Below are 17,678 nucleotides of genomic sequence, written 5' to 3'. Positions count from 1 at the left end.
GGATACAATGAGAAACCTTGGAAAGGACCGCAGATGTGGGGGACACAGTTAATTATGTATGCATGGCAGTCCAAATCATGAGACTCAAATACAGGAAAATGTATGGATTTTGTGGACACTTATACAATATTCAGCGTTTGTTTACTTAGCTACATGCTAAAAACACAATGCAGAACTAAACCAAACCAGGGGTGTCCAAAATTTTTCCACCAAGGGCCGCATACTGAAAAGTCAAAGCATACATTATGGGATTATTTTACTGTACATTTTTATATATATTTTTTGCCAAGTCATTTTCTATTCATCTGTTAAAACAAGGAGTGAAAAGTAATTAGTGCGTTTTTAATACATATTTCAAAAAGAGCAATTCCCTCCATCCATTTGCTACCGCTTGTCCCTCTCGGGGTCGCGAGGGGTGCTGGAGCTTATCTCAGCTGCATTCGGGCGGAAGGCGGGGTACACCCTGGACAAGTCACCATCTCATCGCAGGGTCAATACAGATAGACAGACAACATTCACACTCACATTCACACACTAGGGCCAATTTAGTGTTGCCAATCAACCTATCCCCAGGTGCATGTTTTTGGAGGTGGGAGGAAGCCGGAGTACATTGCGATCATTATTCCATTTAATTTAGTCAGATGTCCATCTATGGTTAAGATGTTACTTACACTGTTCACTATACACTTTATGACAGTTTTTTTGATTTTGTGAATGATGATTTTATTTCCATTTATTTCCCATGAGGCCAGTGTTTGCTACGATATGCTGTGATGTAGCTCCAACTGTCTTGATTCATCTATTTAAGCATAGCTGCATCACTGCAATTTAACGTTCTATCGAAGTTGCCATTATCCTTTGTTTCCTGTGGAGGAATGATCTGGCGTTTTCACAGCTAATGTTATGACGTGCAGTGTAGTCAACCATGAGTCGAACATTTGTTGGCGCCATGTGAGTCAGCAGTTTCAAAGGCAGTGGTTTTCTTGAAAGACGTATCGCCCACTTTCGTGGCCTTCATAACAATGGCAGTGGAATCTTAAGGCTTTTCTTTAGTTTCCACTCTTCTGGCCAGCTGTCACGTCTTTCAGTTTTGAGTCTTTTATTAAAGGAGCTGCCTCACGCTCTGCCTCGGATCAAGGCTTTTCCTGGAATATTTGGATCTACCTTTCACTTTCATTGTGTTTTTTTTGTTACCTTACTTAAAATACAGCTTTTCCTAAGAAATAATATACAGTTATTTAACTTGTTACAGGCTCAAAGTGCCCTTTTTGTTAACTGTACAGGCAATATTTTCAGTAAAATTCATACGTGTAACAATTAATCTCTGTATAATAAAGTCAAATTACTCACCAATGGAAGACGCCTGACAGACACATATTGGATAAATCCTATTAACATTACCAAATATGGATACCAATGAATTTACCAAACCTTGTTACCACGTGGTTTAACAAATATGGTTACCACTTAAGTTACCAATAGTTCCGACGTCAGTTCGCGAACATGATTTCCACATCAGTAAACAAATGGCTACCATGTCGATTACCAGTTACAGTATATTGCGGCCATTTCAGTTCCCACTTAGTTTACCAGTATGGTTCCCATTTAAATAAACAAATATGGATCCCACTTATGTTACCAAATATGGATTGTGGTTGACTCCCACTTAAGTTACCTTAGGTTAGCACCTGAGAGTGTAATGTCTTTTTACAGCTGGGTTCCCCAAACTTTTTGACTCGGGGGCGGCATTGGGTTACATCTTTTTTGCTGGCGGACGGGCTGTGTGTGTGTGTGTGTGTGTGTGTGTGTGTGTGTGTGTGTGTGTGTGTGTGTGTGTGTGTGTGTGTGTGTGTGTATATATATATATATATATATATATATATATATATATATTTATTTCTCACACACTAATTGACTGAAAGAGTGCGCACTTGCAACTTTAACGTTATCGATGGTAATATGCATTTTTAGACAATATGATTTGGCTGAGCAGCTAGGACACCCCGAGAGTAACACGCGGTAGAAAAAAGAATAGAAAGGACAAATACAAAAAAACCAACTAGTGACTTCCCGCGGGCCGGAGTTTGGACGCTGGCGGGCCGTACTCGTCCCGCAGGTGAAGTAAGTTATATTTCATATGGTGAGATGAGTAAGATTATCTTGAAAATGAATGGATGGATGAAATTAATTCAGAATGTTTATCATGGTTCTTCTTCTTTGTACTTTGTAAGCACTTTAAGTTTGAAGAGTTTCTTGAAGTGGATCATATTGGTACATTGTTTGATTTCTTTGCTTAATCCATTCCATAATTTACTTCCACATACTGATATACTGAAGGTCTTAAGTGTTGTACGTGCGTACAAATGTTTTAAATTACATTTTTCTCTAAGATTATATTTCTCCTCTTTTGTTGAGAATAATTGTTGTATATTCTTGAGTAGCGGATTGCAGTTTGCTTTGTGTAGAATTTTGGCTGTTTGCAAATTCACTATGTCGTGGAATTTCAGTATTTTTAATTTAATGTAAAAAGGGTTTGTTTGTTCTCTATATCCAACATTATGTATTATTCTAACTGATCTTTTTTTTGTAACACCGTTAATGAATGAAGTGTACTTTTGTAATTATTTCCCCATATTTCTACACAATATCTCAGATATGGTAACACTAGCGAGCAGTAGAGAATATGAAGTGATTTTTGGTCCAGAACATGTTTTGCTTTATTCATTATTGTTTCTTGCTACTTTATGTTGTATATTTTTTTACATGAGATTTCCAGTTCAATTTATCATCAATCATTATGTAAGTGAAAAAAGAAGTGTGTCAAATGTGTCCTCTCTTTAAAGGTGATGAAGAGTCCGTGTCAGTGGGTGAGCCACACTGTGTGTTCTCTTGTTTGTGGAGCAAAGAGGCGGGCCCTTCTTTAAGGGGGGAAAAGAAGGAATGCGCTGGAAGTTTTCCTGCACACGTTTGAGGAGCGTCTTTTCCCGTCCTTGTCCTGTCCTGTCCCGCTTCTCACGGCATGGACATGTGGTCCACTCTGCTGCTCCTGTGCGGCGTACACGTCTACTTCTGCTCTGCATACGAAGGTAACAGCAACCTACACAATCTCTTTAAAATAGTGTAATTCTTTCTTTTTAGTTGGACGAAGACACCCAGCTGGCTTGGATTGTTTTAAACATGGATCATGTGTTTGCAGCACTGTGTTTAGATGCTGTGCACTGGATTTTTTGGTGAACTTTTTTCTGTGTATGAGGAGGGGGCATGGAGCGGGGGGAGTGCAGTGTGCATGCGGGGGGACAAAAAGCGGCAAAGCGGCCCAGTTTTACGAGTTAGCAAGCATTTATGGCCACTTATTGCATGTCCAGGCACACACAGACATGGATTTTAATGAGGTCAGGCTGACTTTTCTTTCCCCAGCCTGGACTTCAAAGGCGTGCAAGCTGTAGGGAATCACACAAGCTGAAACATGAACACATTTGCACATCCACTCTCATGAATGTTTCTTAATGGAAACATTTTGCCAGCTCCATGCAACAAAAGTGCCCCCTGTTTATGCGTGTTAATGGAAAGTTTATTTCACAGCGGTGTGTTTGTTTGTCCTTTTTGGCCCACAGCATCTTTTCTTTATTACTACGAGTGTGTGTATGTTGAATGCCAGAATGATTTCTGAGTAACGCTGACATGTCTACTACTAAAGCCAAAAAAAAGATGACTTTGGTTGTATTTATGCTGGCAAAAACGTTCAATGTTCAATTTGGTTAAAGTTAAAGTACCACTGATGAAATTACCATGTGCATTTGACACATCCTCTTGTTCCACCCGCTTGGAGGTGAGGGGAGCAGTGAGCAGCAGCGTTGGCCGCGCTCAGGAATAACTTTGGTGATTTAACCCCCAATTCCAACCCTTGATTCTGAGTTCCAAGCAGGGAGGTAATGGGTCCCATTTTTATAGTCTTTGGTATGACTCGGCCAGGGTTTGAACTCACGACCTACCGATCTCAGGGCGGACACTCTAACCACAAGGCCACTGAGCAGGCTGGTGAAAAAGTATTTAGGATAGAGAAGTTTAATTTATTTTTCAACAATTTAGTCACCATTCCCTCATCCAAGATTGGAAATGGTAATGTCCTGTTTGTCTTTTCCTAAACGTCTTACGCCATTCTTAATGAAGACGGATAAGCAAACTTTTTTGTTAGGGGAATTTCTTACTTTGACATTGGAGCCATGCCCAAATTGTTCCCCTTATCTCAAGATGCAAATGGTAGAGTCCAGTTTGTCTTTCCCTAATGGCATTCTCCATACAAATTAAATTAGCATGTTAGCTAGCATATGGGCAAACTCAAATATGATGTTACACAAATAATTTTTCACTTTTGTTAGAGGAATTCATTTTGAATGTTTGCCATTCGAGTAACACTTGTTTCATTATGTTTTTCAAGAGGATAGACAAATGGTAATGTCCTATTTGTCTTACGCCATTCTCAATGAAGCCGCTAACTAACAGATAAGCAAACTTTTTTGTTGGGGGAATTTCTTACTTTGACATTGGAGCCATGACCAAATTGTTTCCCCCTGTCCCAAGATACAAATAGTATAGTCCAGTTTGTCTTTTCCTAATGGCATTCTCCGTACAAATAAAACTATTATGATAGCTAACATATGGGCAAACTCAAATATGATGTTACACAAATGTTTCACTTTTGTTAGAGGAATTAATTTTGAATGTTTGCCATTCGAGTAACACTTGTTTCATTGCGTTTTTCTCCAGGATTAAAAAAATGGCACTGTTCCTTTGTCTTATTATCATCAGTGAACCAGGAAATAGCCTTCCAGCTAACAAACGGCCAGACTAACTGTGTTCTTTTTGCCTTTCCTCAAGAAAGTTATTTTCTGTTTTTGGGATTTGAGTCATTATGGACTTCCCTGCCCAAAATACTAATACAGTAATAGAGTTCCGTCTGTCCAATTGTAATGCCTGGCGTCATTCTACTAGGGTTGTCCCGATACCAATATTTTGGTATCGGTACCAAAATGTATTTCGATACTTTTCTAATTAAAAGGGACCACAAACAATTGCCTTATTGGCTTTATTTCAACAGAAAATCTTACGGTACATTAAACATATGTTTCTTATTGCAATCGAAGAACGATTTTGGCCTTAAATAAAATAGTGAACAAACTAGACAACTTGTCTTTTAGTAGTAAGTAAGCAAACAAAGGCTCCTAATTTGTCTGCTGACATATGCAGTAACATATTGTGTCATTTCTGCTGACTGCGGATGGATATTAGCTGCTAGCTAGCTAGCCATGTCTTAAAGCACCTCTTCCTGAGGGCGTCTCAGTATTATAACTTCACATTTATCGTTAGTTTTTAGGCCAAAATGTGTCCGCTCTCCCTTTTCTGTCTACACACTGTGTCTGCTTGTAAGTACTCCGTGATTGTGTGCTGCCGAACATGCTCCTCTGCTTGTAAAACCAGCAATGTCACGACAGGACGACGCGCCGTCATGCCCGTAAAAAAAAAAGGGAACCGGTACTTTTCAAACAGAGTATAGTACCGCTTTTGATTCATTAGTGCCGCAATACTATACTAGTACCGGTGTACCGTACAATCCTACATTCTACATGAACCTAGAAATAGGCTGCTAGCTATCAAATGAATGGAACAACACAAATAAGGCTCACACAAATATTGTTGGACACAATTTTATTTAGTTTCCTCTATTTTTCTTCTGTTGTTGGTTGGGAAATTCCTATATTTCAAAGGTCAAATTAACGTCACAACCTGAAATTGAATAGACGTTGTCAAAAAGCATGTTGTTTTAACGTTGTACCTGTGTTGTAGGATATTGGTTGGGAAATGACAAAAAATTAAATGGTCAAATCAACGTCAGAACCCAAAATTGATTAGACGTCGTCAAAAAGCATGTTGTTTCAATCTTATGTTTGAGTTGCTCAACGTCAGGACCTAATTCAACAAGTTGTCAATGTTGTTTTAATGTCTTGTGCTTATTTTTGGCCAAAATACTAATGGTAGAGTGATTTCCGTATTTGTTAGAAAAAGTTTGTTTGCTGTAGTTGTTTAAGACACGATTGAATGTTTCCCCTCCCTAGAGCGCTAATGGTAGAGTCATGTCCGTTTTTTACATTTAGTCTTACATCAGTATCCATAAACAAGGAAGTAGCCTGCGAGCTAACCTGCAGAAAAACAAATAGAAATTTGGGGTTCGCGGTTTTTTTCCACTTTATTTCAGGGTATTGATAGAGCTGTTTACTCCCTTCCCAGGAGGCAATTGGTAGAGTCCATCCATACTGCGTCATGCTGAATAAATTCTAAAAGTTTTTCATTGATCGGGTACATTTCTGAGGCTGAAAGACCTACAGCAGTGGTTCTCAACCGTTTTTCACTAAGTACGACCTCAGAAAACACTTGGCTCTACAAGTACCACCATAATGACCAACGTTAGAATACTGCCTAAATATTCATTGATAAACAATGCAGAAGTTTTATTTAACAAGTATATTTAACATGGTTGGCCACCGTAACATTACACATAGTTTGTAGAGTAACATTGTGTTTGAATATAGGAAAATAAAACACTGATCACTTAATTAAGTGATTCTTTGGCATACCACTCAATGGAGCCCGCATACCACTACAGTAGTGTTGTCCCGATACCAATATTTTGGTACCGATACAAAATGATTTCGATACTTTTCGGTACTTTTCGATACTTTTCTAAATAAAGGGGACCACAAAAAATTGCATTATTGGCTTTATTTTAACAAAAAGTCTTACAGTACATTAAACATGTTTTTCTTATTGCAAGTTTGTCCTTAAATAAAATAGAGAACATACAAGACAACTTGTCTTTTATTAGTAAGTAAGCAAACAAAGTCTCCTAATTTAGCTGCTGACGTATGTAGTGACATATTGTGTCATTTATCATTGTATTATTTTGTCAAAATTATTAAAGACAAGTGGTAGAAAATTAATTATTAATCTACTTGTTCATTTACTAAATATCTGCTTACTTTTCAGAGACCAAATATGATTCATTAGTATTGCGGTACTATACTAATACCGTACAACCCTACACTACAGTTTGAGAATCACTGCTTTATAGTATTTCCATTACTGCACTAAGTAACATAAAAGAAAGTCAAAAAAATATCTAATCTTATAATGCGTTTAAAGTAAATGTCGTCTCCTCTGCCTCAGCCTGTAACTGCACATTAACATTTACAGGACGCGCTTCTACATAATGACAGTATTTGATGCAAGGCCACAGAGAAAAGCTAATTGGAAATCGTCCTCTGTAATTCCAGGAGGTTTGCGGGGAAGACGATTCTTTCATGATTCTGCTAATAACAGTTTGACATTTCTTTTTAACTTGTTATAGGAAGCACCCTGAAGTTAAAAATAAAAGGATGGCAATGGCAGGGTAAAGCGCTCGTTAGCTGCGAGAAGTGTCACATGCTTTCTGTGGACATATTTTGATGTGAAACATTGGCAGGCCGAGATGAGTCATAAACGCGCGGCTGCAGAGACACGTTTTTGAGCTGCTCAATCCACATCTCGTCATCAATGCTGGCTTTGGAGCGTTCACACGTCGTCATCTGTTTCGCTTTCGTTCCAACTGTGACTGAGGAATAGCAGTCACGCTCCACTGCAGATTAGAATGCAATCAGGAAGTTTTCCGCAACTTTGTAGGCATATTTTTCCTGTGTAAGAAGCTCGATTTTTTTAATTCTACGTAGTGTAATTCGTTTTTGGCTAGTGTGACACCAAAATGTTGTATTTTTTTTTTATTGTTATTAGCCTCCCGATATGTGTGGCTTTCCCGCTTCTTGTATCTTCATCTGCTCTCTTGCACAATAAAAGTCAGCGCAGAGTGATGAGTTCAGGCTGTGGTGAAACGCAGTTGTTTAACTTGGCAAATGTTCCACAGTGTAGATGAAGACAAATAGAGTTGACGCTGTTGTGAGTCTCCTCAAATGTCCTCTGATGAGACATAAACTGTTTTCGTTTGAATGATGGCCATAGATAAATATTTTGCTCTTTTTTGGGGCAGTGTTTCTGCTGCTTCAGCCAAACTCCACCATAAAAGGAAAATGTACTTTACAGTCATCTTTCACTACATCCCGCTTCAAATATTACGACTTCACAACATTGCGGCAAAAAAAAAAAAAAAAGTTTTATATTATACATATTTTTTACCTAAATATAGTGTTATTTTGTCTTATTAAAAGTTAAAGTTAAAGTACCAATGATTGTCACACACACACTAGGTGTGGCGAAATTATTCTCTGCATTTGACCCATCACCCTTGATCACCCCCTGGGAGGTGAGGGGAGCAGTGGGGACCAGCGGTGGCCGCGCCCGGGAATCATTTTTGGTGATTTAACCCCCAATTTCAACCCTTGATACTGAGTGCCAAGCAGGGAGGTAATGGGTCCCATTTTTATAGTCTTTGGTATGACTCGGCCGGGGTTTGAACCCACAACCTACCGATCTCAGGGCGGACACTCTAACCACTATGTTTTACAGGGCTGTATTTGTCTTATTTTCTAGTAGGGTTGTACGGTATACCGATATTAGTATAGTACCGCGATACTAATGAATCATATTTGGTACTATACCGCCTCTGAAAAGTACCGGTCCCGCGCCCCCGTCGCCGTCACGTTGTGTAATTGCTGGTTTACGAGCAGACGAGCATGTTTGGCAGCGCACAATCATGGAGTACTTACAAGCAGACAGTGTGTAGACAGAAAAAAGGGGGGGACTGACGCATTTTGGCTTAAAAACTAACGATAAAGGTGAAGTTATAACACTGAAACGCCCTCAGGAAGAGGTGCTTCATGACATGGCTAGCTAGCTAGCGGCTAACGTCCATCCGCTGTCGGCAGTGTTTTAGCTACTTCTAAATCACTAATCCTCGCCTCCATGGTGACAAATAAAGTAAGTTTCTTACAAGTACTATCCATGCAGGACGAGGAATAGCTAAACATGCTTCACTACACACCGTAGCTCACCGGCATCAAAATGTAAACAAACGCCATTAGTGGATCTACACCTGACATCCACTGTAATGATACCAAGTACAACAGTGCATCTAGTCCATACTTCTATGATTACATCGATATTTTGTGACTTGTCACAAGATCTTTTTTCCTTTAAAAAAAAATCCTATTATGTTTATAAACTCAGGAAATATGTCCCTGGACACATGAGGACTTTGAATATGACCAATGTATGATCCTGTAACGACTTGGTATCGGATCGATACCTAAATGTGTGGAATCATCCAAAACTAATGTAAAGTGTCCAAACAACAGAAGAATAAATGATTATTACATTTTAACAGAAGTGTAGATAGAACATGTAAGTAAGCAGATATTAACAGTAAATGAACAAGTAGCTTAATAATACATTTTCTACCACTTGTCCTTAATAATTTTGACAAAATAATACAATGATAAATGACATAAACTTACAATAAAACATGCTTTTATTTCGTCAAAGTATAATTTTGCGGCCGGAGTGTGTGTGTGCTGCTACCTTCATGCAGTGTTGAGTGACCAGCAGGCTCTATAACACGCACCCGACGCTGCAATAAACATAAAAAAACATAATACACAGAACAACCAAAACAGTAATTATTACCCTCATTTTGTCAAAATCTTCATTATCTTTGGACCAACAATCACAGATAAATTGTTACTTTTGTGTGAAGTATGTCCACTGTGGTGGCTGCCTCCACTGTACTTTGCCTATGCTGTACTTTTAGACTTAAACAAACTTTATTGATCCACTACTATCTATTATTACACACAAAATTTGGATTATTTTACTCTTTTAACATCTATTTCGTCTATTTGTATTTGTGTTCGACTTTCTCTTCTGCTGTTACCGAATAGCATTATTTTAGTTTTACTGAGATTCAAGAATAGTCTGTTTTTGTCAAATAATCTCTTTAACTGAACAAAACGCAGACTTTGTGCCGTGTGTTTGCCTCGCACAACAGACCGTAGTTGGTGGCTCTCATCTTTCCTAAATGCGGGGAAAGCCATTAAAAGCTTTCTGCTTTTCTCGCGGGTGGAACATCCCCATGCTGCACAACCGGGCATTTTTACACGCCCAAAAACTAACGAGGAAGCGTCACGGACACATAACATCAGCCAAAGTTGGTAGCAGTCATGGCGCCCTTTAGTCACATGAGTGCATTTTGACCAATCATTGAGGAGCTCGCCTGAATCCGGGTTGGCTATACTCTCTTTACACACGACTCTGCCTCAAACAAAGTCATTGAGAAGTTTCTCAAGTGCAAAAAATATGATTTAAGTGGTGAAGCTGTATTTTCATTTGCCCTTTAATCTTTTTGGCAGCTTATTTAAGAAACATATATTTATTGTTATTTATTATTAATTTAGTTAGAATTTTTTTTTTGCACTGTGTGTCAACTTATTTTTCATTGGTCCCTTCTTTTGCAGAATACTTGATTTAGTATTCATTTTTGTAATCAGCTAATGATAATAATCGTGATTAACACACACTTTCATATAATTTGACAAGGATTATCCTGTTAAACTGTAAGTAGGTGTAAGAGTAAAATGACTAATTCAGTGTAAATATTGGAGTGGGCCCCTCTTTATTGGAAAAGTTTGGCTCTGAGGTCAAAAAGGTTAAAAAAAAACCCGTATTAGAACACTACTCAATCTTAAATTGACATTATATTCTGGTGTTTATGAAATGTTTAACATACAATTATTATTATCCATGAATTTGCAAAGAAAAATGGTAAAATACACAATTTATTCCCGATTAAGATGTCAAATTATTTGCTTTTTGCTTGCATTCCTGGTGGATATGGAATGCAGAATAAGTTAAATCTAGAGTGACTATATGGTGAGAAGTGTACTATACATAATATCCATGCAGTCATTGGTTAGTCTACTTTATAGCACCACTATTCGATAGAACAGAGACACCGTGTCTCCAATATTTCTTATGGGGTATATTAATTCAAAATCAGAACTCGCCAAACGTATTTCAGAAGATTGACTGTATTTTGTGGTGTGTATGGTAATTTAAACCTAGTCATTGCTTCATTTCAACTGACAGATTCGAGTCCTTGGAGCAGTGTTGAAATTTTCGGTTATTAGGCAAAAATCTTGGAAAGATATTTCAACTGGGGCGTGAAAGCAGGCATGATTTGCACCTCTGTAAAGACAATTTCACGGCTAAGTAGTGAACACTTGGGTGTAATCGCTTTTCCGTATAATTTCTCCCTTCATGAAGTGCAATTTCAAATTTTCCTCTTCCCCGGTCCGTCGGCAGCTTTTCAGTGTCAATCTTCAGTATTCAGTTTCAATGTCATCGCTGTCAAGAGAGAACCTTAGTGTCTGTCGTGTGTGTGTGTGTGTGTGTGTGTGTGTGTGTGTGTGTGTGTGTGTGTGTGTGTGTGTGTGTGTGTGTGTGTGTGTGTGTGTGTGTGTGTGTGTGCGTGCGTGCGTGCGTGCGTGCGTGCGTGCGTGCGTGCGTGCGTGCGTGCGTGCGTGCGTGCGTGCGTGCGTGCGTGCGTGCGTGCGTGCGTGCGTGCGTGCGTGCGTGCGTGTGTTTGTGCGTGCGTGTTCTTGTATTTTACCCTTCTTGAGACATCAACAAGGAAAAGTACCGTCAATATGAGGACCGGTGAACAAGTTAGGACCCTTTGGCCAAAATTTATGAAAAAAATAAAATAAATATGTATATAGAGACATACTGTAATAACTTGAAGTAAATAATGAAGATTAAAAAACAATTACAAACAAAACATTTTTAAAAATAAAAATGGACTAAAAGCAGTCGTTTTCTCACAGTGTTGACTTTTTTCTTATAAAATTGGGAACAATTTCTCATATTCTTTCTGCTTCTGTAAAATTGCAATATTTTCTCGTAAAATTATTACTTTTTTATGTAAAATTATTACTTTTTAATGCAGAATGGTGACAATTGTCATATAAAATTCTGACTTGTATCACAATATTGCCAATTTTTTTGTTGTTCTTGTAAAACAGCGACATTTTTTTTAGTAAAATTCTGACCTTTGTCATAATTTTGCCAAGTAAAAATTCAGATTATTATTATAATATTGCCGACATTTAAAAGTTTTCTTATAAAATTGTGACTTTTGTGGAGTAAAATTACGACTCTTTATAAAATTGCCAACATTTTAAGCTTTTCTTGTAAGATTGCGACTGTTGTTGAATATAATTCCAACTTTTATCATTATATTGCACAAATGTTCAGTTTTTCTTGTAAAATTTTGACTTGCGTTGAGTAAAATTACGACTTTTATTATAATACTGCCAAAAAAGTTTTTCTTGTGAACCTGTGACCTTTTTCTTGTGAAATTCCAACTCGTTTTTACAACAGGCTTGTTCACATTTGCATAGTATGTATATGTTATTAATGTTGTAAATACACATCTTTAAAGAGGTAGGCATTTTTCGGAGGTCTCAAGAAGGTAACAAATACAAGAATGCGCGTGTGTGGGAGTGTGTGTGTGTGTGTGTGTGTGTGTGTGTGTGTGTGTCACCCCAGCGTGGTTAGAGAGGTGTCAGGGTGGAAAAAAGCCACAATGAGAAAATGTAGAGCGAGCGCTGACCCAAAGACTGACATATGAAGCTAAGAGGAGGAGCACAGGAACACACCTCCTCTGTGTGATTAGTGAACAGAGCAGACATTCACCACCTTAACATACCAAGGTTATGAAGTTTAACCCCCGCCTCGCTTGTTTGCACCTATTTGATTGGCCCGCTGTATGCTAGCTCTATGCTCATATGCATTCATTCGCTGCTGCTACTGCACTTAGGCTGCATTGACACTACACTACAAAAGAAAACAAAGCATACAATCCCTTATTGACACTGAATTGGAACGAAACCCTGAGACGTGGAGTGTAAATGCAGCCTATACTATATGTCCCCTCTTAGATCAGAGATTTTGAAAGTGCCATGCACGCCTTCCCTGAAGGTCGCCGGAGGACTTAACGGGAGCTGCAGCACTTTGAAAAAATAAACAGAAAGAATGCATTTTTAAAGCTCTTAAGTGCAAAATGGATGCGTGTTTCCCCCAATGACAAAGCACATCAGTTAAAAAAAACAAGAACAATGCAAAATGGATATATATATTTTTGGCCCTGTGATGAAGCACAGCAGCTTTAAAAAAAAAAGGAAAAAGGAAAATGCAGTTTGAAGTGGCTAAGTTTAGCTGCACAAGCTGAATCCGTGTTTGTTCCTCCAACGAGGAGTCAATCCAGAATTTTGTAGGCTTTTTTTGTGATTGTTGCGGCCTAAAAATGCCTTAATTCTCAGCAGCTTTTTCAAAAGGTTGCGGCAAAAGTTGCAATGTTTTGAGGCTTATTTTTTTCAATACCATTGGATCAACTCGTGTTTTTGTATGGCACCACGATTGATTTTGATTGGTATAACTAATAATAGTAATAATAAGAATTCCTAGTAATTACAGAAAGAAATCAAATCAAATCAACTTTATTTATAACACCACCAAAGGCTTCCTTATTGTCCACAAATTGCAGACATAAAAATTTTTTCATCTTAAACATATTTATGTTCCAACACATTGACTACATAAAAGCATTTGAGACCTGTTGAGAGCTTATTAAATTGAGTAATTAAATACATTGAAACTAGGAAAGAAATGTTTATATACTAGGTTACCCAGAAGACGCAGCTCTGTAGATAGGAACCAGAGGTTGGTCTAAGTCAGGGGTAGGGAACCTATGGCTCTAGAGCCAGATGTGGCTCTTTTGATAACTGCATCTGGCTCTCAGATAAATCTTAGCTGACATTACTTAACAGGATAAGTACTGAATAATTCCGCTGCTAATCACAGTGTTAAAAATAAGGTTCAAAATATAAAACATTCTCATGCATTTTAATACATCCATCCGTTTACTACCGCACCTGTTCAAGAAGTCGCATTAATGGTAAGAAGTATTTTATTTATTATTGGTTAGCTTCAGAATAACAATGTTATTAAAAAGAATGAGAGACTTATTATACTCTAAAAATGTTGGTCTTACTTAAAAATGCACACATTTAGTTGTATTCAGTGTTAAAAAAAAATATTATATGGCTCTCACGGAAATACATTTTAAAATATTTGGCTTTCATGGCTCTCTCAGCCAAAAGGGTTCCCGACCCCTGGTCTAAGTAATGCGTGAGGACAACAGTTGTGCTGTTTGAGCAATAAAGAGTTGATATTTTGTTACACAATGATGTTCCTGCTTCGTCTACACAAGAAACAAACATAAATTTTGATTAGACAGTTGACGTGCGTCGCTTGAGCGCCGCTCAGAGACAAAATCCAATGGCCCAAAGTTGTGAGGAAGTTGTGGGCATTGGCCAAAGTTGCAATATGTATACATATGTAAACATATATACACATATGCAGGGCTGAAATGTAACTACGGCAACTACGGCATTGTGACTTGCCGTAATGCCCTAAAAAAATGACCAGCATGCAGAATTCGCAGGGATTGCTTGAATTTACTTGAACTGCACCTGGGGATAAGTTGATTGGCAACACTAAAAAATTGGCCCTAGTGTGTGAATGTTGTCCGTCTATCTGTGTTGGCCCTGCGATGAGGTGGCGACTTGTCCAGGGTGTACCCCGCCTTCCGTCCGATTGTAGCTGAGATAGGCTCCAGCACCCCCCGCGACCCCAAAGGGAATAAGCGGTAGAAAATGGATGGATGGATGACTCGATCGCAAAATCCTGAAGGGACTGAATGAGGTTTAGAAGTTGGAAGCAAAAAAGGTCAAATTGCATGTTCAAAGCTGCTAACTTCCGCTTTGTATAACAGATCACTTTTTTGCTTCCAGAATAAGGTGCAGCAGTTTCTGTGGAAAAAAACAGTTATGCAAAATGCATTTTTTTTAAAGCTGCTAACTTCAGTTAGAGGTGCAGCAGTTTGAAAAAAGAGGAACAATTTTATTTTGTTTATACTGAATAGATAGTTGTTTTTGTTCCAACAATGAATTAAAATTAAAGAATACACATCTTTAAAGTTGTTGACTTCAGTTATGAAAACTGATAATTTTTCTGTTTCTTAATGAGGCTCAGCTCCCAATGTAAGGCTGATAAAAAGGCCAGCTGGCTGGGACAGAAAGGTTGAGCAATTGCAAAGATTTATAGACATTTTTACCGTGTTTTTCCTATGATGCAATTAAAAAACAATTTTGTGAGAGAATAAACACTCAGTCCTTGTCCAAAGTGGATGAAAAAAAAAAATCATTTGAGGTTCACTCTTTCTGCATGACTTCAACCCAAATGAACTCCACTCACTCACTCACTCTCTCTCTCTCTCTCGCTCTCTCGTAAGTCTGTTTCAGATGTAAAAGCAATTTTTTTTAAAACTTGATCCTGGCGCTGTCGTCCCAGGAGAGTGTATTAAAAACATTGCCTAACATCTTGGATGCTTGTCTTTTCTTCTTGCTTATTAGTTGCTTTTTTTTTTTTTTCATCCTTTGCTTCCATCCCCAGGGTCAGGACAGCCCGCCCCCGGAGATGAGGACTGGTATTCTCATGCATTTAAAGGTGACACCATTGATAAGCCTGACATTGCAAATACTCTCCTAATCCGTGCCCTCTGATGAATGCTCTTTTTTAAAAAATTTTATTCCGAGTGGAAATTAGCCGAGCGTCAGCGTCCTCAGGGTTTGAGCCAGCAGGAAATAAACTGCAGATTTGGATTCCTATTAGAAACATGTGGGCCCCTTCAACTTGGCAGATTATTTTTTTTACGCAAGCATCGAAGATATGTGTCCAATTTTGGAATGTTTGTTTTCTTCCTATTGGTTGTCTCAGAGGGAGATTTTCATGCTAGGCTAGACTTTGGTTGACATGGTAACTAGTGCTACTTAAAGGCTGCACATAGGAAATCAAAGCAATCGCAGTGCAATCCAATCTTTTGGACGAGCCTGCAAGCTCCTACTGCTGTTGATCTTTTGGGATAGTAAGCAGACTTGTGGCTTTATTGCTGGCTCCTGGCCAATGTTTGTTCTATACTTGATCCTCGTCCATCATGGCCGACAAAAAAAAACGTGCACACATAGTACATGCTGTGCAACTATTCAAACATCAAGACGGTTATTGCTTTATATTAATTAGAAAATACAGTAAATACAACCAAGTGTGGAGCCCTGCTAGACTGTTAGAATTGTTCCTGTAGGAAATAATGGCATTATACTTCGTCTGTTCCCGAGTCAAGCTGTTATCGTAAAACTGTCCATGCAACGTTTGAGCGTAAAATAAGTTCAATGCTGTTAATATTAATGTCAAAGATGTGAAGGTGATCACGTTGAACATTCTTCATTATTCTCAAAGTGTAAAAAGAAGTGAACGACAGCAAATTGTTAAAAACAATATAACTAGTAGTCCGCCTGAACTTTGACAAAAAGTTCAACGGTGACGCTGGAGTCTTAGTGCTTTGCGTGGGAGTCCGCTTACTTCACATGATCTTCTTCCTCTGACCACTTTGTTTGGAAAAAAAAGCCAAAGAAAAAGATAAATACTTTCACATGACGTCATGTATGTTTGAGCGACTTCACTGAACTTTGCCAGAAAATTTGGTTGAATTCCAAATTGTACAATCTCAGGAGCATTCAAGCTTAAGAGGTTCCGCTGTAATTTTTATTTTTTGAATTATATTATTACATACTTATTTGTATTACTATTTTCATCATTATTTATTAGTGTTAATAATATTAATGACAATTAATAACAATGATATAGATTAAATAATATTATATTTATAAGTCTTTATTAAATTATAATTATATTTATTATTGTTAATAATAACAACAATAGTTATAATAATAATAATACCAATTAATTAATAATAATGATATTATAGTTATACATATTAATTTAATTGTATTATATTTATAATGATTAATTATTATAAAAAATAGCAATAGTCATAATAATATATTTATAATTATTTATTTAACATTATTTTCATCATTATTTATTATGTGTTATTTTCATTGCTATCTTTATTCTTTTTTTCCCGTTGTTTTTAGAACATTGCTGTTCATTTTTAGTTATTCCACTGGAATTTTAGTTTTCTTTGTTTACTGTTGACCCGGCCTTTTCGACTATAGCGGTTCTTCTGTGAATGAAATAGCACCCTCTACTGGATCTGATGGGGCACTGTTCCCCCGGCCCCTCTTGCAAAAATACCAAATATGGTCATAGGAAATTCAATGAGTCTTTCGAGTCATTTAAAATCCCCAGGTAAGTGTCACCTAATCTATCCTTCTTTCTAACAAAGATTTTTAACAACATCCATACAAAGGACGCTTATAGGACTCTCGACACTCTTTAGGGACGGCGTGGTGCGCGCCAATAAAGGTGAAACATGGCGACGTGAGCTGCCGTACTCCCAGAGGGGAACATTACAAGAACGTCATGGGAACACGCTGTAAAATCCGCTGCAAGCAAGGATACGAGACGCCGAGCACGGAGGTGGTGTGCATGGCCAGCAAGCACTGGTCCTCCAACTATGCATGTCGAGGTGAAGTGGTATTGCTCTGCTGCCCTCAGTCTCCTCTTGGATAACATGTGTATATTGTATCATCACCAAGGTTTCCACTTGAAGTAGTAGT

General features: G+C 38.0%; 1 protein-coding gene across 2 annotated transcripts in view; it reads left to right on the top strand.

The window, feature by feature from the left end:
- The window catches only part of srpx (sushi-repeat containing protein X-linked), a 33,868-nt gene that overhangs the window by 3,193 nt on the left and 12,997 nt on the right, over positions 1-17,678 (top strand). Inside the window, exons 2-4 of one of the 2 annotated variants that reach the window (XM_061971095.2) lie at positions 2,844-3,086; positions 15,553-15,606; positions 17,399-17,587. In XM_061971095.2, coding sequence (XP_061827079.1) covers positions 3,020-3,086; positions 15,553-15,606; positions 17,399-17,587 — 310 coding nt within the window. In that variant the 5' untranslated portion in view covers positions 2,844-3,019. The remainder of the gene's footprint in view (positions 1-2,843; positions 3,087-15,552; positions 15,607-17,398; positions 17,588-17,678) is intronic. The other variant, XM_061971096.2, reaches the window with a different exon arrangement.

This window comes from Nerophis lumbriciformis, linkage group LG13, assembly GCF_033978685.3.
Source record: "Nerophis lumbriciformis linkage group LG13, RoL_Nlum_v2.1, whole genome shotgun sequence".
Lineage (NCBI taxonomy): Eukaryota > Metazoa > Chordata > Actinopteri > Syngnathiformes > Syngnathidae > Nerophis > Nerophis lumbriciformis.
Note: the sequence above shows the minus strand (reverse complement) of the source record. Positions and strands in the feature narration are given on the sequence as shown.